Raw genomic sequence first — 23,069 nt, forward strand, 5'->3', positions numbered from 1 at the left:
CTTCAGTCGCTTCCGTTCGTCACCCGGGGTAGGGTGCTTGGTGAGCACCGCGCAACTTCATATTTTTTCTCAATCAACTGATATCTTAACATCCGCCGGACTTTTCATAATTCTTAAAACCTTTTTGTATCTGCGAGGCCTACTCCGGGTGACCGACTCGTTTTAATAAATATTTAAGTTCATTTTGAACATTTAAACACGAACCGCGTCCTAGACTCACGAGGCCAGGCCACGAGGTGACCTGGTCAGCCTGTAAACTGATTCTTTCCCGCAGTTGGCGTTATTAACAGTTTCATTGAGTCTATGTAGATGTAGCGCAATTGGAGACGTGTTGTAACGTTGCCGGAATAAAAGGAGTACGTCGAACTTGTGATTTTTAGTCGAGTGACCACGTGTCCCTGCTCCTAAACTCGAGGCGTGTGGGACGCCTTAAGAGCCCAATGGAGCGATATCGCGTGCTAAGGGAACCGGGCCTAGCCTTACACGGGTCACGTCACTCCCTGAAGGGAGTCTCCGCCGGGTCCACGTGCCCACATCACACAGTGGCGCCCACTCCGACATTTCATTTGTTCGTTCCCTTACATCCCTAGTACGACAATGCAATTGTTCTAAAAATCTTAAAATAATGTATCTGTAATAAAGTGGATTTGTCATTATTGTAAGCATAGCTATAACCAACATAAATGAAAGTGTAAATGATGGCATAATCTTCATTGAAATGAAATTGGTACATGTTTCATGATTTTTTAAACTTAACTCATGAAACGGAAAGAGGTAAGTGTGATTATATCAAGGTAAAATATATCCTCAACACACTAAAAAAGTAAATATAAAATCAGATATTTAAAATCTATATTAAACAATTTTAAAAGGCTTGTGCATAACCATTTTATAAAATACAGTTGTCCCTCGATAATCTGACAGGGGCGTGTCGGATTACCGAAAATGTAGGATTATCAAAAATGTTTTTTTCTCAATGCTTTTGAACACAATGAAGTTAACAAAAAGTACCAAACAGTATAAGTACATGTAATTTATTAAAACTAGGCTACGAAATGACGGTATATATAAGTTTTTAAAAGAAATACGGAAAGAAAGTAAAGTAAAATGTACAGTACATATGTAAAAAAAAGTACATACTACATATTTACATGTTAAAAAAGTCTGTGACTTTCTTCTGCTTCTTCTTACGCAGGCAGTCCGTCATTGCTTGTTCTTGAATTCCTTTTAACATCAAAATGTTTGAAAAATCTAACTCTCTCTCCTCGCACCAACGAAGCAAAGTTTTGGTTGCCGATAACGCTTCATCACAGCTGATAGTGAAGTTTTTCTCCGGCACTGCCTCCTCGATCACTTCGTCATCTACTGTCGTGATTTCCTGGATTATTTCTGCGTCTGTCACATCAGTAGCAGGCTGTCTTCAATAATCCATGTCTTGAACTCTTCAATTGATGCTGGCGCAAGTTCCACTTCGTTACAAATTTCAAGTGCAGCATCCAAAATAGATTCAGAATCATTGGATGCAGAGTTGCATGTTGCAAGATGTGGGTTATTAGGCCAAATATTCTTCCAAGATTTTATCAGGGTTGTGCTTTTTAGTTGCTGCCAAGCAAATGCGGCATTCAAAATCGCATCCTTAATGTTGAAGGATTTCAAAATTGTTGCAATGTCATCATTAGGTTGACTGACAACATCCATTAAAAGGCACTTTTTGTAATGTGCCTTGAGAGTCTTTATGACGTTTCTGTCCATTGGCTGGATCAAAGCGGTCGTGTTTTTTGGTAAGTACATTACCTCAATGTACCTATTGGCAGTTTTAACTTTTAATTCATCCTTGTCAGGGTGTCCGGGTGCGTTGTCAAGCAACAGAAGGGTTTTCACTGGTAACTTATTATTTTTTAAATCTTGCTTAACTTGTGGGACAAAGCTGTTAGTGTACCAATCATGAAAAACTTCTTTGGTGACCCATGCACGGCTTTGAGCCATGTAGGTTACTGGTAGAGATTCGACCTTTACATTTTTCAACGCACGTGGGTTTTTTGATTTACCAAGAAGCAGTTTTAACTTATGAGTTCCTGATGCATTCGCTCATACCATCAAGGTGATTCGTTCTTTTTGTAATTTTCTCCCAGAAACTTTTTTTTCCTCTTCAGTAACAAATATTTTTGTTGGTAGCTGACGCCAATTTAAGCCAGTTTCATCGGCGTTATAAATTTGTTCAGGAACTAGGCCAAGTTCATTGATTTTTGCGTCCAACTTTCCGATGAATTCCTGGATTTCAGACTCGTTAGCAAACACTTTTTCGCCACTCATCTGCATAAATCTTATACCATGACGTTTCTTGAAGTTTTCAAACCACCCGTGACTAGCGCGAAAGTCAGTTTTCTTTGTTATTTCTTGGTAAAAAAACTGGGCTTTTTGTTTCAAAATGTCTCCTGAAATAGGTGCATTCCGGTTCCGTTGCTGTTTTTTTAACCAAATAAAAAGAGCGTCTTCGACCTCGGGTAACTCGCTAGTCCTAAGAGTTTTTCTGTTCATGGGTTCATCTTCAACAGACTGAATGAATTTTTCAATTTTTTCCCTTTTTTTTCTTCACAATATCGTAGACAGTAGGTCATCCGATGTCATACACTTTAGATATTGCACTCGGAGTTTCTCCACTGTCTATTCGTTTAATAATTTTCCATTTTTCAGATAAATTTAATGTTTTATGTTTATGTTTCACACTTGTGCTTGCCATTTCTAAACTGTCACTACACACACAAAGCAAACAGTAAATACAGTCAGCAGTAGTAATACTGAACGTCCGATCTACATTACAACTGCGCACTTACTGATCTGTCCCCACAAAATAAGTGTACAGAGCGGTTGGGGGGAGGGGGGGGGGAGAGCGATTCATGTCGCTGCAGGCTTGTATTGTTTCCACAACAAACAGCTGGTGGTAAAACTGCTGGCGGCACGTCGGACTACCGAGTACGTCAGATTAAAAAGTTTTGGATTATCGAGGGACAACTATATAATTAAATGATTTTGTTATGATTTAAATATTTTATATACTTGACTTTTTAGTGTGTCTATTTCTTTTGAAAAAAAGGTTTTTAATTAATTACATACTTTTCTTAAAATTGTGCAATACCAGCAATACCCTGAAATTAAGCAAGCAAAGCCACTGGTTATTAGCTAGTCAATAATATAATTTCAATACTCTATAATCAATATTTAATCAAGGGCCACCTGTATACTTAGCTAAAGTGTTGCGGACCACACTTTATCATACATATAATGTACTCATAAACCAACATTACAATGACTTTTTTTCACAAATATTTCTTACATCATAATTTTGCTCGATCACAAAAGTAACTTAGTAAAATTTCTGACATTAAATTAAATAAAACAAGTTTATATTACATACTTTCGATTTTACTACAATTTTTTTCAAAATTTATAAAATATATTTCTGAAATTAATAAGTTAAGGTAAAAATTATATTCATACATAATAGAATAACAATATTAAATTTTCACATTGATAATACAATTCATGTTTAGGATCACAAAATCATTTTATTTATTATTGATATTTTTTCTTACATTTTAAATTATATTACTCTTTGGAAAAATGTAACAAACTTAGGCACTATATCTTGTATTCAGTTATAAAATGCATCCGATAGTGGGCAGTCACAAACCGGCTACCATATGTATTTCTTATATGTGGTTGACCTCATACTTGTGCAAGGAAAATAACGCTCGCTGAAACATTGTCCGCACACCGCAAAAAATCACCTGGTGGGCGGAGAGTTGAAGACCACAGTTCTAAAGCAAGAAGCTTAAATAATCAATTTTAAAATATTTGTGTAACTAATATATCTATATACATACCTTCTATGTTCTTGGACCCATTGATACATCTGGACTCGATGCTTCAATTTGACAGCAGACACTGCAATGCCATATTCATTCACAACAAATGGCTCATCTGTGTAAATAACACCACTTAGGTGCACTAACTTCCCATTATTACTCTCTACCAACGAGAGTGCTGATGGTAACGTAACTACATTCTTCATAGTTTCAGCCAAGAAACTGGCAGCTCGAATAATACAACACTAAAAAATATGTACACAAAATTAAAAAATACATTAATTTTAAGTAGAAAAAAATGACTTACAACTAGTTTAAAAATGACATATAACATACACATCTACATCTTCTAAAATAAATAGTATCTAAAAAATGCAGGTAGGCCTCTACATTCTTATATACTGTGTTCTAGAAAAAATATATATATATTTATGGAAGTTTTGAAATTCCAAAATATAAATAATTTAATTGAATGTTATATACATAAAGGTTTCTATTCTCAGAAATTGGGAAAGGCTTATCAATGCCATTATAATAACATAAAGGTAAAGGTTTTAAATATTAAGTACCATAAATGTAATTATTTCTGATACTTTGAATCATAAGTTAATTATTTCTGTAAAACACACTAGAATAGTGATGATGTATGCATATGAATAGAGAGATATTGTGAGTTATGTCTAGAGTGAATCTTGCAAATATAAAAACATGGTCTCTCAAATGTGAGTCCAATGTTTTACCATTATGCCACTCCGCATGATTACATTAAACTAACCACAAATTGAATACAATGCATATTAAATATTTAATTTTTAACCACATGGGGCAATTTATACTTACACTGTTAAATTCACTGTTTAGGCTGAAAAAAAACCTGTCAAGCTGCTAGCAGTCAATTGCATGATTTCGAGACCACTGCTTAGGTTCCATATGTTAAGTCTCCCCCTGTTGCCAGGTCTTGTAATGATAAGTAAGCAACATTACAGTTTATTAAATTTAAAAAATCTGTCACCCCTGCTAATTTAGTTTCCATTCAAAAATTCATAAAAGCAAAACGTTCATTTTTACCACTCCCTAGAAAAAACAGATGTCAGGTATTAATAAAGTTAGTAATCAATTCAAAAGTTTGAAATTATCACAAATGATGACTTCAGTGAAATTTAACAACCACTGCAAGCCATAAAATGAGAATTATATGTGCTCCAATATGGATTTCTTATATCACATCCAATTAGACCCAAAACCCAACTTTCTATTGGAGTGCTCACATAATAGAACCACAGCAAAAGCCCAATGTAAGGCGTATACAGCAGGTAGAATCGTGTTTCCACCAGATAAAAGTGCAAACATTACAAGTGCAGGCCAGTCTCTTCTGGCGCCATAATCTTGATGGGAGAGGAAGGGAGGGATATTTTTTACCAGTTCACTGTTGCTGGTTGAGCATTATTAATTCCAATCTTTGTATTTGCATCTTCAGTGTGAGCAATGTTACTTAAAATAAAAAATTGTACATTAGGTGACAACTGAAAATTGATTTTCCAAAAAAAATTACATGAAAGCAACTCCAAGTCTTATATCATGGGTGAGTACAATATCCCTAAAGTGAAGTCAGGGGAATAGTGACAGACGAATATACACATAACATTTTTTTTGTTTAATCAAAGTGATGTAGAGTAGCAAAATTAGTAACAAAAACTAACAGTTCATGAGAACTAGACAGTTATAAATCATAGTTTATTTTTCAGATAAGCTTTAAAAGTATATTGAGCCTGTGTCACCATTTCCATTGTTCTACTTTTGGCTAAAATGATCACCCTAAAAAGGGTCTGGACAGCAACACAACAAAAAAACTTTTGTTCACGATTGTGCCACTTCCTTCTTTCCATCTGGCAGGGAAATTGGCTCCTTATAAATACATGTTCTGTTTCTAAACTCCCGCAGGATACATACTATAATTTATCACTTTCATTTTACCACAGGTAAGCAATGTAATTTATATAACACCACAACTATGTTCTACAATAAGTCTAATGTATGTGATTCACATGTGAAACTGTCGTAGTCTAATCAAAACTACCTTGCATTTGACCTTAAACATCCTATTAAATGGATCTCTTTCCCATGGTATTTTCTAATATTATATCAAAATACGCATTACCAAAAACAATCAAAATTAGTCACAATAAATCCATACTAATAATAAAAGTTTTCAGTGTAAATGGTACGTACAATAAATGTATTTTTGAAAAATTCATAGGAAACAGAGATTTATATTATTTAAAACTTAAATATAAAACTTTTAAAAATTTTGTCACTTTGTTCCCGCATCATGCAAAAACTAATGAATGGATTTCTATGAAATGATCCAAACAAGACTATAAATCATTACAAAATTTCACTCAGGATGGTGGTAAAGGGGTAAAATGGTTTTACAATAGAAAAACCACATCTAATTTAACCAAGCAAAAGCAAATCAAAAAACTGCAAATCATTTTTAACATGTTCCAAAATTTCACCCCTAAGGAGATTATAACAAATCAGACCTCTGGCTAGCTCTACTTGGTCCGACTATTACACACATGAACATGTGATGAATTTGCTTGGGTGTTAAAAAATATTTTAAGTTCAAATAAAAAATGTTACTAGCGAAGAATGATCACTGGAATAAAGTCTCACGGACACTGTTACAAGTCACAATTGTGCCCGGCTAAGACAACAATCGTTCCTTGCACGTACAGACCACACTTGAAAAATATTCCCCTGAGTGTTGCAGGCAGTTGGGTGTATATTTATCTATGAATGTTTAATTACTTGAAACTCTTACTAGTTGAATGTAAATAAAACACTTTGAAATTAATTTGAGTAATTTATTCTTCTTGCAACAAAAAATACATGTCTGTCGCACAATTTGGCTAAAAGACAACACTCATTCATGCAGATTGCTCATCAGTCATGTGCCGTTACGAAATTACGTCCCTAGCAACCTTATAATCTGTTAGGTACCAAAATAAACAGTAACTATGTTCCGGTGGACCAAGGACCACCCAGGCCTGCGCCGCATGTCTGTCCTAAATAATCTAGTCAAACGTCCGAAAAAAGAAAGGAAAAAAAAAAATAGTTTGAAACTTACTGTGGAATGGCCCCGGCACCCAGACGTGAAAATGTCTGCCATAATGCACTCATAATATGTTTTTGTGAGTCACAGAATGGCACGACCTCTCGGCACAGCAATCGAACAATGATTGACAAGGCTACATGACAGCCTACAACCATGCAGGAATAAGCAGTCACGTGACCTCAAAGATCAATCACAGTGCATCTCTTACAAGGACACAACAATATACCAATTTTCTTACCCCTCGCATCAAGGATTTTCTGTAAAAAAAATAAAAATTACTAAGTCCACTCCGATTGGCTGAGGCAAAAACCCTATACGTTTACTGTCTACCGTGGGAGTGAACACCTGAAGATTTTCCCTAGTAAGAATACGTACAGAAAGCACCAGAACGTCTTAGTAACTGATCAACTATCTGAAAAATGTATGCAGTTATGTAGCCCAACCGTATCTTGTTCTTTATTTTCCTAAAATAATACACAATGATATAGAAACATAATGATTACTTCTAAATAAACCAAAATGTAAAATATAGACATAAAAAATTATTGAACGTAAATAAAATAAAGAAAAAGATGTTTGCATAAATAGCAACCTAGCAAACAAAGAGAAAACAGTAAAAATATTGTTAATCTGCTTTTATAACTACAAATAATTAAATATTAGAAACTATTAAAAAAATATTCATGTCAATAAAATACATACAAATACTAAACTAGGTCACCATGATGTTGAACCTCCATAATTAGCCGATACACTGCATTCCCGAAAAAAAATTATATTATAAGAATACTCTGCAATGCCACAAAACCTTATTGATTTTAACTGCTTTTTATTTTTCATTGACAAATCCACAATGGCTGCTATTCCGAACATAAAAATATTTACATGACGAAAATACAAACTTGTCGCACAAAACAAGATCACTGGTCCAGTACTCAAATGTACTGTTCATTCGTACCGAAAGTGAAAACGAAAAGAAGAATTACAAACTGTTTATTCGAAAATTCCATGGTTGCTTGCAACTCACTTTACACACCAAAACACACAGTTTTCGGGATGATGACAATATTACCTACCTGATCATCATGTGGGTTATTACTGATGACTGTGGCAAAAATTTCTATTTGAAAGTTCCATAACATCAAATATAAGGTTAATTATACTCTGCATAGCTCAGACCACAGCCGTTGAATTCTCTGCCTTTACTTTATAAAGTTATTTTGAAGCCACCGCCCGACACACGACCTTTCGGTATCTTGACCAGACGCTGATTAACATGGCAGCCCTCCGAGAAAGACAGTGGTAATGTAATGTAATTTCTAACCAATCACAAAAGTGCATAGAAAATATCAGCCAATCTTGGCACATGGCACCAAGTCATGAGTCCCTTTTCTCACGCTCAATCAAGTACATCGGTCTCTATCCAACACTTATATAAATGATAAAATTGGCCCAAATGTCCTAGAACCTTCTAGAACAATGCCTATGTCAAAGCATTAGTAAAAGAAAGAAACATTGCAAACAATACCATGTGAAAGCACATAAAAACTTTAATAAGCAAACAGCTGTTATTTATGCAATACCAGATAACTTAACCATGCCTAATCTCTGAACATAAAACCATAATAAATCTTAATATATATAAATCCAGTGTCCTGATGTTTGTTTCCAGTGAACTCTTCACCAAGTCAACCGATTTCGATGAAAATTGGCAATTATGTGTAATTTTTTCCAACTTGAGAGATAGGATAGTTTTTATTTCGATTAATGGTCTTAATAATTTATAATTAATAATAAACTGATTATCAATGTTGATTGGTGTTTTTAATCGTAAGTTTCATAAGTCTCAAACAGATGGCGCCTTAAATCAGTTTTTACAGACAACTGTTGTACTGTCTGACATAAATATCTCATAGATGGCGCTACGTTTCAATTCAAATTTTATTTTTCTCCATGTTGTGCACATTTTCGTTGATCAATGTACTACATAACCTCACTTTTTTGTATTATTTTTGATTTTTTTTCACGTGTTTACAATTATTTATATCTATCTTCAGCTGTCAATCTACAGATATAATAATAAAACAAATAATATTAGATAGAGAATCAGAGTTCATCAAATTTGTAAGTATTAATTAATTCTACCTTTCCTGCAAATTTTATAAACTAAGTTTATAAAAATTACAAAAATATCTGTTTTGAGTGCTTGCTTTTTATTTTCTCATTTTGATTGAATTTTTAATAACTTAATTATTATTTTTAGTAAAATGCCACCAAAAAAATTGAATCTCAACAATGCCCGGACCAAAAATATTGTACACTGATTGGCGCTTCATTAAACTTAAACTGTGATTTATTATAGTTAAAACTAATCAGAGTATTTATTAATAAAATGAACTATGATTTATTATAAGTAAAGGTAATCAGAGTATTTAATAATAAAATAGAATTGAAAACGTTATGTTAATCTGTGTTAAATTTTGTATTTTAAATCCTTTCTAAATCACTCAGCCACAGCAATGCGTGGCCGGGGCTGCTAGTCTTTAATAAAAATGTTGAAAAAGTGGGGAGGGTAACAGCTTGCATTGGTACATAGTAAAAAGGGTAAATTTAGTTTTATGAAGAAAAATTTATATCTTAAAATATTGAACAGGATGAATTATATAGTGTAATGTTTAGATTTTTTTTTTCTAAATTTGAATGCTATGGAAGTTATAATGGAGTAAATTTGGTTTTATAATAAAAAATCATATCCTTGAAGCAGATCAAACACGAGGAAAGAAACTCAAACAAAATATATGCATATTGCACCATAGCGTAATTTCTCCATTATTTCAAAATTTTATGATTAAAAGCGATAAAAATGGGGAGTGTTTAGAGTTACAGTACGAAATAAAATCTCCAAAGTGAATCAAGGTGGGGTAAAAAAACTGAACAAAAATAGCATACAATAAGAGTAATGTAGTTTAATTTTTTTTACTTTTTGCGGGATTCTATCAATAAGGGACTAAGTTATTTTGTAATAAAAAATACTACTTCCAAAGATAATTATTGGTCAAGAAATTAATTTTTTTTTGTATCTAGTTTATACATATTTTTATATTAACATTGGAGTTTCCCTTATTCAGATATTAAACTTGGTGGAAAAATCAAATTATCTCTAACATGCCACATTCTCAAGATGCACAACACACAAACAAAAACAATATTTAAAGAAAGCTTAAATTTTTCAATATCAGGTTTGCGGGTTAACCGTGCCATATTTCACTTTCATAAGCAATAACAACAAAAATAATTTTTAACTATTTATTTTTTTAATTTTTGTGATCTTTTCACGTGACAGACCTTTTATGCTGTGAGTCATAGCGAAAAATGCTGCCAAACATAGTGTATACATAGTTGGTAAGTGTTAGTATGCATCATGAACTTCGAAACTGCTAGAGAAAATTATAAACACACCCCTGTAAACCGTGTTCCACATAACCTTAAGTTGATGCCGACACTGCACGTCTCTTCCATGACTCAGGAGAGTGGTAACTGGCCCGCGTAGTTTCAAGGCAGCAGTCGCAACACAGCAGTATTTTTAATGTCGTAATCTTTAGACAGTACTGTCTAATAATAAATGCAAATTAGTGGTACTTGACATTCAACAAAAATTAAAAATTACTGACAAGATAAACATAAAATATGTATATGTTTTAATGATATGTACTGCAAATTTTTCAGTAAATTATGTCTAACACTTTAGTACATACTACGTACAACCTTACACAGGTATTTGTCTTGATAGTCAGGAAAAAACCTTTTTAACAGAACAGTTATTTTTTCACATTGCTTTAACCGTGTTTTTCGGTTATCCATGGACACCTTGCCAGTCATTACCCCGGATAATCAGGAGTCTACTTTACAAGGAAAACACAGTCCTCAGAGTTCTATAATAGTATATATAAAGTTTGAAATTATTTAAAACAACAAAACAATTTAAATATTTCACAATACTCCATTAATTTAATGTTAATATTGTATAGTAACCCTTTTGTTTGATGAATTGGGATGACTCTAAAAAGAAACCAACAGTAATTGTCTATTCTTGAAGGATTTCAGTGTCTTTGATAAAGATGCTCCATGATAAGAATGTCAGTGAATGTGTACACCTTGTTTGTCACTAACAGCACAACATTCCAGGAAAAAGTCAAGACGTGAGCGTAAAAAGTGAATTTTTTTCTAACATTATACTTCCCATATTTTTCGAGTTTTCCAACAGACCATTCACTATTGAAACTTATTTACTATATTTTCTGTTGCCCAAGAAGCAAAGTAAACCATTGCTTTGAAGGGCAACCATGCAGTTAACTACAATTCTGTAAGTTTAGCTTCAAAGGTCCGGATTTTTCAACAATGCCATAATTTGTGGATTCATAAATACACCTTTTTTTTTAGTTTTGCTATACTGAACTTTAGGAAATTATTTTTTTCCAGCTAACTTTAAGCCTAGCAATTTTTTTCCAGAGCTTTTACAAAATTCTTCAACAAGTCAAACTAAATTTTAATTGGAGGGAAAATGACAACTTGGCTCAACTAATGGAATAAATCTCACATTTTCATTTGCAGAAATGTATGATTTCCTCACAGACCATTCTTTGATTTTGTAATAATTCTTGGTGACTTTTAAGTCACACAACAGCTGATCTTTATATTTTATTGCATCCATCAGCATCCATCTATCATAAGTTTCCCTCATGTCGACTGCATAAGCTAAGGTAGTGATGGCAGTTTTTGCTACTTGCTTCAAGCTAGCTTTAGATAAATCAATAACTATATTTACCACTTGTGTGAATTATGCAGAATTCATCGTGAAACCATGTACGTTTGTGCTCATACACATTGAAGTCTTCATTTCAAAATATCCAGACAAAAAGCTCTTTCCTGTCCTAAAAATTTAAATTCTTCTATTGACTCATCTAGAAAGACAAATTTCGGCCTGCTGTTCAAAAAGTTTCAGATCACGGACCAAATAATTCAGCTCCTGTTCCATGAGGTGAGGCAACAAAGCATATTTTATGTTATGCTAATAAAAAATACTTGTAATACATATTTAAATTTTCAGCCTGCATAGTTCACTTGCTGCTCTTTCATAAACAGTTGTTTTTATACCATTTGCATTAAGTTACTGCATTCTGTACATAGCCAAAGATGTGGATGTTTTTAGCATCTACAGTAAACATGAACCTAGTTTTTTTTCTCTCACCAGAATTAGATTACTGAATTCTGACAGGGTTCAAGAGGAGGTGTGTCTATAGTAGTTCACTAATTACTTTCCATTCATATACTGAATTATGTCTATCTAAAGTCTGGTTTCAATTAAAAAAGTAAAAATTTAAAAAAAATGTAGAAAGGAAAGCACAACAATCATAACTGCACAAATTAAAACTACACTTAAGATAGTACATTACTAAGTTTTTGTTAGTCAATATTGTGAAGCATATGCTTCTTGCGTCGCCGTACAGCTGAGCGATTCCTTCCCCTCCCTTCCTCGTTTCCCCCTCCCCGGTACCTCTCTCGATGGTTTGATTTCCCCTCCGCCTCCCCACTCATTACCCTGTAGTGTATTATTCCGCCGCTGCTCCAGCGCCCTCTACCCTTGTGCTTATAAGGGCCTGCGAGCTCTCGTCTCGGGTCGTTCGGTTGCGGTAAGGGGAGCAGTTCGCACTGGTTAGTATCAGCAATGACAGTAACTTGTATTTGGTAACGTCTTTCTTCTTGCACAATGTGGCCGTGCCCCCTTTTTTTTTGTCTCGCCCGTGTAAAGTAACTTTATCCAGCCACGTTGTTTGTTGAGCCTTTTGGCTATTATGGGCCTTTCCCTTTGTGTCTCGCTGTTCTGCCAGTCATGGTATGTGGTTTGCATTGCCATTGGTAAACGTAATGTTGATTTATTGTATTGATAATTTTGCTGTACTTTGTGTCCGCCGCCCCGATATTGGCCGCTTTATTTTGTTGCGCAGCTTTTATCAGTTTATTAATTAACTGCTGCTTAACATCTTTCGCTTTATTTGTTGCGCGAGCCAATATCGCTCCCGGGGTAGTGTAACCTCTCCCCTGGCCGCACCGAACCTCCGCGTTAGGGCATACCAGTTTGACTTCGCCTAAATTGTATCACTTGTTTGATAGTATTGTATTTTTTAATAGTTTTGTATTTTAACTGTAACATTTTTGTTTACATTATTTGATACTTATAAATTTAATAATAAATTTAAAGACAATGTTGCGAAAGTGGTTAATCCTGTTTTAAAACAACATGCCTACCTCTCTGAATAACTTTTTTTCACCTTAATAGCTTGCAGTCTGGTCGAACCCGTGTGTCCACCGGGCTGCAACTGTACAATTCTAATCACCAATGTCTGTTTCCTGGTTGCCATTTGGCGAGATGATGACCAAGATTTTTACATAAAAGTATAATACTGCCTGTATCCATAATATAAGTAAATTTGTGACTAATATTTAAGTAATTTTAAATAACAAGTACCGTATATACTTGTGTATAGCGCGCCCTTTTTTCCCCTCAAGTAAAGGAAAAAAATAAGGATGCGCGCTATACACGAAAAAAAAAAAGTTTGGGGGGGGGGGGGGGGGAGGTGGGGGAGGAGTGGAAGTCGTTAACTGCCGGGTGACGTTTCTGGCCAGCCCCCACACATATGCACAAGCAACAAGGCCTCTGTTTCACACACACACACTCACAACCTGGTCTCTCTCACACACACACACAGCATGCACACACACACACACGTGCGCGCGCAAGCTCGCACATCATGGTCTCTTGTTTATTTTTAGACCTCCCCCCTTTACAGAAAGCCAGCTCAGAAGCTAGTAAAAAAATAGAAAGAGAGAGAATGTTGTCACCAGTCCCCCCCCCCCCTCACCCGGTCCACTTTCTTCGCTTCCTCCATTCCTCCAGCGACCGGTGAGTCATCTAGTTCTCCGCGCCAGCTTAGCAACGTAGCGCGGCACACCTCCTTCCCTCCCTTCCACATACCAGTTGTGACGATACAGCGCTTCATTATCTTCTGTCTACACAGCAGAGTTTAAGTATTTTCCTGACGCATCACCACACATCAATTTAAGGGTCCTTTGGATCAAGTCCGCCATCGATTTTTCAGGCCTTCGGGAGGAAACATTTTATGACGAAACCTGAGGTTCGAAAAATATTCTAAAGATATATTTGAAGAACGTATACTATTACCTGTGTTCATTAGAAAGTGATTTTGCATTTTAATTTTTTTCAACCGAGTTATTCAGTGTTTAATTAAACAAAAAAAAGTTTTTGCTGTGAAATGTTTAGAGGAAAATAATGTCATACAAACATGCGCATTGCGATTACGAACATTTTGATGTATATAAAACCTATAGTCGTCACTGAAACTTTTGAGGAAAAGCGTTTCTGCTATATAAATTGAAGCCCTGGAAAGAGTCGCGCGCGGCGGCAAGCCGTGGCAGCGAGAGTTAGAAGGAAGAAGGCATGGCCTTGGGGGCACGTGGGGGTGAGCTAGCGGTCGAGGGGTGGGGAGCTGGGGTGGTAGGGGAGGCAGCGACCACGCTCAGACCACGGGGTCTAGCTGTCTCCTCGACTGCACAGCCTTCTTCCCGCGCTTCTCTGGATTGCATTACTATTCAAGAATCTTCGTCAGGAGAATACGCATAACTGAAGAAATTTCGTTATGGATGCAGACTACAGAAAAGGGAATAAGAAAAGGCTGCGCCTTTTTGTACGTCGCTAGAAAAGGAAAGGAACTCAGTTTTTGGAGTCCCGAGCAAAATAAGTATTGTATATTTGTAATTGGTTAATTCTTATAAATTAGGAAAACTTAGCAATTGAGAATATATAATAATATAATTTTTTTAGATTTCAATGGCTGTCAGTAGTTTTATATTTTACGTAAAGATATTACTTGAATGCTGATTAACAACATGTAAAAACTAGGCTTGAATGATACTGAGCCATTTTTATATAATGTGAAAATTTTAACGTTGCCATTTTTTCACAGAAATGTAAAATTACCATAGTTGAAACTGATGATGCCATTTATTATTTGCTGAATCGCTAGATAAATGTATTTTATTGGCATTTCATTTCAATATTTTTATCACTACTTCCTTTATTTTATTCAGGAAACGGCAAAGTTTACTGGAAACAACGGAAAGTAACTTAGAGGTACCTCAAGTTCCTGATACTAGCTGCGAACTGGTTGACAGCGCCGATCCCACCGATCCCAACCATAGTGAACCGTGACTACTCAAGCAAAAATGCTACTTCATTTCTTTGTAGGCCTACTCAATGACGTGGGAACCGGGGAGAGGGGTTACAGCCCTCTCCTAAAAACCGAGTGGGGAAGCGAAATGGTAACATGTTGGACGCGCATTCGGGAGGACACGGGTTATATTCCCGGTCGAGTGATTACGGCCTCGGGCACGGATCTCCGTGTCATGACACTACCGCTGCCAGATGAATAGGTCGGCGACGACTCCAAAGATAAATATATATAGAGGTTGGTACTAAATTTACAGGAAAGACGTCTTATTTCTTGAAGTGAAGATATATATATATATCTATATATATTAAATGTGAATTAAATCGGGAAACTACATTGTAGCCAATGGTATTATATTAATCTGGCAATATGTAATTCGTATGTTTCACAGGCGTGAGGATGATATATAAGTTGAAGCATTTCATAAAAATAAAGCCGTATAAATTTCACAAAATTTGGTCTCACAGTAATCTTCATATTTAATGATTGTAACTTGATGCCTTTCAAAGCTCAAACAAAAATAAATCATATTTATATATTTTGTTTGAGAAGCTTTACATAGCATCCACCATTTTTTTGGGAACAAATGCGTATCTTGTATGTTAGTAATATACTGTAAACATTACCTACCTATAGCCATAATGCAATTTTAAGACTATTAACTATTAGACTTTATAAATTTGTGATTAATACTGGTCAGATATGATATAGTATACATTTATGTGGCAATACTAGTTTTAGGTCGACTGTGACCATATATCTCGTTCACTGAAATGAAGTATTTTAATGTTATCCTATTTTAACGCTGAGGCAGTTTGGAATTCAGAAATATGTGTAACACTAACTTATTGCCCAGTGTACTACTCTAAATAACTCATATATAAAGCGTGGCGTTAGTTTTTTTCATGAATCTGGCGTGGAAAAAAAAAGAAAAGAAAAAAAAGAGGATAAAGAACTCTTTGAAACATTTCTTGAAAGACAGATATCTCGAGTTGCATACGTTAACAGGTTTTGGACTTAGGCTGATGACAGAACATTCAAAGTTTGGTATTCACCTTGAAATGTGGATTTTCGCTCAAAATTTGCTTATTTCCTTTTAAATGGCCATTGCCATCAAACCTTTTCTAATTTTTCCCCATTTTTCTTATTTTCCTTTAACACCCCTTCCCCCCAAAAATAGCGTTGGGCTTATAGAGGCTGCAGATTAAAATATCACCTCATTTTACTAGCTACTTCCTACTACATAAGTATTTAAAAAATAATTTACTTTTTTTATGTTTAGGTCGTCACAGGTCGTAACATACACTGTTCTACAGCCTGTGCCACCACATGAACTACCTATTTTTTCCATTTCTTCTTTTGTGGAAGACGGTGGAAGTTCATCTGTGAACTTAGAACGCTGTGCTGAAGAAACGATTGTGTTGCCAAACAAAATAGATTTTCATGTGACACTGTTTGCAGAAACCTCTGAAAACACAAGGAAAGAGGTATGTCTAATTAACACTAAATGTACTGATGTTTGGTGTGAACACAATGCATATAACGTAAAAGAATATTAATATGTGGCGTAAATTAATTCTCCAGTTAACTTTTTTTTGGTTGGCATAACAGCTATGTTATAGGTTAAGCATTATTTGGTTAAACATATTACAGATGTAAAATGCTCTATGCCCTGATGATGCTCTAATATAATAGACCTACAACAGTTAAAGTGGACATAGCAAATTCTTCAATTAAATGATATTTTCGTTTTGTTGGTATACATATTTTGTTATATCATGTATTACTTCGTTAAAGAGAATGTCTTTAATGTTCACACTGTTACTATTTTCGGTGGAAATTAAAACATAATTTGTTTAAATCGCCTTAAAATTCAATTAATTTAGCATTCAACATATATTTTTTCGGGATCTTACTTTTGTTTACATAAGTTTAATGTAAGTGTTTTTCATTTTTTACTACTATTTACTACTTTCCAAAAAGCTTATAAATATGTAGCATACTGTTTTTTTTCTTCCGTTTTCTCGAATGTTCCTTTTTGGCACTTAGCCCCTAACTAAAATGTTAAGTTTTCAATTATCTACAAAAATTGACAAATAATTCCTTCAATTGTAGGGCCTAGTCATCTTGGAATGACCTACTGGTGAGTTTGAGACTGTTTTATACCATAATGTAATTTTACCTCCATGAACAGTTGAAATTGTTTGTGCAAACGTATGTATGTGCAAAACTGAAAACCTTTTATACCTATCATATTAAAAACCTAGGAATAAGGCCCATTCAGTGTTTGCGCTAATTTATTGTTTGCGTCAAATGTAACATTTAGTAACCTTGGACGTTGTTGTTTGTATTACAAATTGTGTTACCAACATGGTTACAAACTATAATTCAAAATACAACACCCAGCTCTTGTTATTTTCAGAATGGTTACTCGTCTAAGGTCAATGAACCCATGATGTTCCATGTCTTTAATATTAAATAATTGCTCAAAATAAATTAGATACAAATTAGGCCTACTTGAAATTCCATTTTATAAAACATAAAACATTAAAGATTTATAGTTTCTGCGTTCAGTTCAGTTTTCTATGTTCAGTGTAAGGCTGAATATGAATAGCAGAAGGTGTTAACCATTGGCTGTAGGGAGTTTCTTTCTAAGTATTTCATAATATATATGTTTATAAAGAGAATAATAGCGTATACAGATAATTCCAGCTCCACCTCCTCAAATAAATACAAGGCATCAGCAGGTGAATTTCAAATTTGTTTTGTGAAGTTCTTTGTGAAAATTGAACCACATATCGTGCCGTACAGATTTTTTTTGAAAACCACCATTCAAAAGGTAAAAGGATCTGGCTCCTAAATTAACGATACATAGGCTATTTGTCCCTAATATTTCTGAAGATGCTAATTTAGGTCTTATCGGCAGTAAGAACACTCAGAATTGTAATATAAGTAAAGTTATTCTCTTTCTATTATTTGAGGAAAAAAGAAGTCCCTAAACTAACTTTGGCTATAAACAATGTGGAAAACTGAGGTGCCTCATAATTTTGGGTCGGGTCGGTAATGGACAAGAACTTAACTTCATACAATATTTTCGTAACAGTATTATTATATGTCATGGTATTTGATTTCAAAGGTATGGTTAGAATTTTTTTCGCAAAGCGATTATATATCTGAGATAGATTTCTGGAGATTTTCTAAAGTAATTTTGTGTTAGATGAGACAAACACCTGTTGAGTTCTATATTCAGATCATATGTATTTTACTGATAGAATTATACGATAATACAATAAAAACTATTTTAGTAGATACTTAAATAAATAGAAGCACAATGTGTCCTTCGAACAGCGAAATATGATGTGTATAATGCGACAACGAACAAAAGAGCGTTCACAGATTTTCCTCTGCGCATCCACAGACTTCCCCTACCGCGGTGGGAAAGGAGGGGTGGCAAACCAACCCGTCACGCCTGAGCCCGTCTTACACGAACACCAACGGCGTACTTATGCATTTCATTTCATCATTTGACCACAGTGGCAACTAAATTGCGTCTCACAATTTTTAAATTAGTTTTCCAGATCAAAGTCTATGTCCCTCATGGCATAGCATTATTGTTATTGTTTTTCTCATTTTGATGTTTAATTTCATGATGGTGTTTTTATTGAAGATTCATGTATCGACTCATCGTTTAAATCACAAACATTTAAAACTTTTAATATATATATGTAAAGGCTCATTCAAATGCATGGCTAAAAAAACTTAGATTCACCGAGTCTAATTTATTATGTAGGAAGTTAAAAATTATATTTGTGCAAAGATTATACCGAAGTGGTTTAGAATCCATTTTAAATGTAAGTACTGCTTCAAAACATTGAAACAGGCATAGGAAATAACCACTTCGTAGACAAGGAAAAAAAGATAGCCCTCAATTAATATACTCACCTATTCCGAATCACAAAGACTGCTTTCCTCACTGTCTGTATCGCTTTCAGTGTTCGTGTCTCTTGAACAACCGACATTTATTATTATTTTATCAATTTCAATGTCAATTCTCCTGTCACTGCTAACATAGTCCAATATTTTTCACATGCTTGCAACACTCTTTCCATTTTTCCACAGAATAGATACTGAACAATTCCTCACACAATTTTCTTTTATCATCTAGCGATGAAGAGATTCCTTCCCGAATTTTGTTTTTGATGTCTGCCCATACCAGATCAGTCGGATTCAAATCAGCATGGTATGGAGGCAGGCGAATGACATCATAGCCACACTCCATGATTAACGCATCTATTTTAAGTTGTTTCTTTACTGGCGCACTATTTACTAAAGGCAGAAGACTCTCTTTGGTCATTGTTAAAGAGAATGAAATATTGTTTTTTGCTAGCCAGTTTTGTATGTCTTGTTTTAAGGATGATGCTGTAGGTTTTTTGTTTAGCTGTGCATTATGATAACTGGCGTTGTCCAGAGCTACAACACATTTTTCAGGTAAATTTGGCAGTAATTTACTTTACACCCACATTGAAAAATTTTCAAAATTCATATCATCGTGGTAGTCTCCAGATTTTTGTTTTGACTTAAAAACTTAAAAATAAGTAAATCATTCGGAACAAAGCCTTCTTCTCCACCCGCATGAACAATAATTAATCTTGGACCTTTCCCAATGGATTCTGTAGCGCCTATTTCCGTATCTGACTGCCAACAAGAACTTACGCTGTGTGTAGCATGAACATAAGTTTCGTCAACATAAACTACGGTTCTGCCAGCCTCATGTAACTCACGCATTTGTTCAAGATAGCGCCCTCTCCAAGCACCTATTTCTGGCTTTTCAATCAAAATCTTTCTCTTCGATTGACACTTTTTCAACAACTTTCGCAAGTATTCCCTGCTACAGTTCAAAACATTGTCTTCTTGCAAAGCCTTAGTCAACTTATTTAATGTCCTTACTGTATAAAACTCTTGAATTTTTCTCCGCACGGCACCACATGTAAAATCGTCTACTTCGATTATTTTCCTATGCTCTGTTTTCTTACGCGTCGGTGTCGAAAAAGCTAAACTGGTTTTGCTCTTTAATTTCGCCTTACCTTCTGCTAGAATTCGTCTATCTGTTGATACTGAGACACCTGTTGCAGCACTTGTTTCAGCGACATTGTACGTCAATTTATACAACTGTTTTTGTTTACTGAGATGTGTTGCAACATTGTAAACAATCTCACGAGCTTGTCCCCGCACTTGAGTGCTAGATTTAATACGTGATTTAAATCTCGAAGTAGAAGCTATTACGTAGATCGGTTCATGTAATACGGACTGCGAGACAGCCGAGCGCGAAGGTGTTATCAGCCAGACAGCGGCTCCATTACTAACCCCCTCCACTTCCTGACGCGCTCATCATGTGACTGTCTGCTGGCAGTGAGATCTGCGCAGGTTCTTTTCCTTGTTGTCGCACTATAGCTTGCATGGTAAATATTTTTCTTTGTGAATATCTATCTCCAAGTTTTGTCCTTCTTAATGGTGTAATAAATTTCCTTCCATTCTGATGGTATATTCGGAATTTTGCAGTCTTCACAAATTCATTGATAAAGGTTTCTCCCATTCTTTATGTAATGCTAAATGCAGAATAAATATAATGGTAATGATGTTATCTTATTCAGGACTTTATTTTACTTTAAGATGCTATAATTGTGTTGCAATCTACAGAACGAAATACCTGAGGTCAAATTTCTCGAAATTAATAATGACTTTGGGAAAATAATGAAAAACATATTCTTATTGAGATGCTTGAAATAGACAATGCAAAAGGCATTTTTTACAAATGTGATGAAGATCCTCTTGTAATAGAAAATGAATGCTCTTTTACATCAGGAACAGATACAGTAACAATTCCTCTTCATGGAGTTAGAATGGTAGAAATAGAATACTTCCTGAAAAGAATCACTGAAATCTCAAATCACAATCCACACTGTGGGTGTTCTTTGCGCAATATGAATGTTTATAAATAAATCCCCAATGATTAGTCTCCTACTTTTGTAATATATTGTAATATGTGTAATCAAAAATTCACTTATGTATAGAGGATCAAGTTAAAGCCAAGACACATTTAGATGTATAGGCGGAGGTCATTTGCATATCGAAGAGTTTTGCTCATCTATAGGTATTCCTGTCATGTCATCCAAAACTTATACCAAGGTTCACAAAAAATATGTAATGCATGTGAGAAAGCTGCTCTACAAGAAATAGAGAAGGCAATAAGAGAAGAAGCAGTTTTAGCAGTAGAGAGAGGAGATGTGAGTGCAGATTGTACTCCTATTTTAACTGTTGTAAAAAATGGTTGCTGGTCAAAACGTTCATATAGATGTCAATACAATGCTCTTTATGGTGTTACAGCAATAGTGGGGTATTCTACAAAAAAAAGGTTCTGTTTATGGGAGTTAGAAACAAGTTTTGCTTTGTCTGTAGTCGAAGTCTTGATGGAGAGATTCCTGCCCACACCTGCTACAAAAACTGGACTGGCAGCTCAGCAAGTATGGAAGCAAGTATTATCGTAGAGGGATTTAAACAAAGTGAAACTGTATATGGTGTTATATTTGGTAAGCTTATAGCCGATGGAGACAGCAGTTGCTACACAAAAATTCTGGAAGCTAGACCCTATGCAAAGATAACAGTAGAAAAAATTGATTGCCGTAATCACCTCCTGAGGAATTACTGCAATAAATTGAAAGTACTGTGCGAGCAGGCAAAAATTGCTAAACCAACACTCAGAAAAAATGTACGAAGTAAGATTTTGAAACTGCGAGGGGCCATCACCGAAGCTATTAAAAATTATGCGTAAGTAATGGGTAAATTTACACCTACTTTGTTGGATGCAATTGAATAACAAAAGAGAGCTCTTTACACATACAGGTGTGGATTATAATACACTCAATCACGTGAGGGTAGAAATACGCATACATAGGTGAAGATACAGCTGCCACCTACATTGGTGTAAAATTATATATTTGTTATATTTTGTACAAATAACTGTTGAAAGTACTATTTTTTTTTTTGTGAAAAGGCTTTCATTAAGCTGAATAGTGTTACGTGAAATCCGCCAAATTTCTGTGACCCTATAATAGTTTCAAAACGTAAAGGTTTTTAAAAAGCGCATGGGCTTAGCAAAACAATTATTACATAAAATTCTTTTGTAAGGAATACTTTATAATGACAATTATCTCAGTGTTTATAAATTGACAGTAAAAGCCTATGTAAGTACAATATTTCATTAAAAATATCCTGTGTTTGTACTCACTCTAGAACTGCTGCTGTTGTAGCCATCAGCACACATTTTTATAAATGTAACTTAATGGAATTAGTTTATTGGTTTAAAATTTGCCAATTCTAATAGGTCTTTAGAAAAGTAGAATTTTGGTTTGTTGTATCATGTAAAAATATATGTTGTCTGAAATATTAGTGTTGTATTTATTTTTGTTAACTCCTTAATACGAAATTTTAGGAAAAATTAAAACATGGAAGGTAAAATTAAGGAGAGAAAAAGGGGTGACATGTGTTTTAAAACAATCTTATATATCTCAATAATCTGGAGACTATCGTTTTTTTTTTTTTTTTGGTTGCATAATATTGCCTAAATAAACGCACGTTTCCTTACCTAACTTTTCGAATTTTCGAAATTTAACAATAATTAGGGATGTGAAAAGAAGAAAAAATTTACAGAACTCCCGAAAGTGAACGTGGTAATGGAGAAACGATTCAAAAGTTGTTAATTTTTTGCTAATCTATTAATAA

The 23,069-nt window shown here is 34.6% G+C and overlaps 1 protein-coding gene across 3 annotated transcripts in view; it reads right to left on the bottom strand.

The window, feature by feature from the left end:
* The window catches only part of LOC134529239 (transmembrane protein 43 homolog), a 140,118-nt gene that overhangs the window by 75,983 nt on the left and 41,066 nt on the right, over nucleotides 1-23,069 (bottom strand). For 2 of the 3 annotated variants that reach the window (XM_063363128.1, XM_063363130.1), the window contains exon 3: nucleotides 3,885-4,111. In XM_063363128.1, coding sequence (XP_063219198.1) covers nucleotides 3,885-4,111 — 227 coding nt within the window. Of the gene's footprint in view, nucleotides 1-3,884; nucleotides 4,112-6,996; nucleotides 7,476-23,069 lie in introns of those variants that run through there. The other variant, XM_063363129.1, reaches the window with a different exon arrangement.

This window comes from Bacillus rossius, chromosome 2 (assembly GCF_032445375.1).
Source record: "Bacillus rossius redtenbacheri isolate Brsri chromosome 2, Brsri_v3, whole genome shotgun sequence".
NCBI classification, from domain to species: Eukaryota; Metazoa; Arthropoda; class Insecta; order Phasmatodea; family Bacillidae; genus Bacillus; species Bacillus rossius.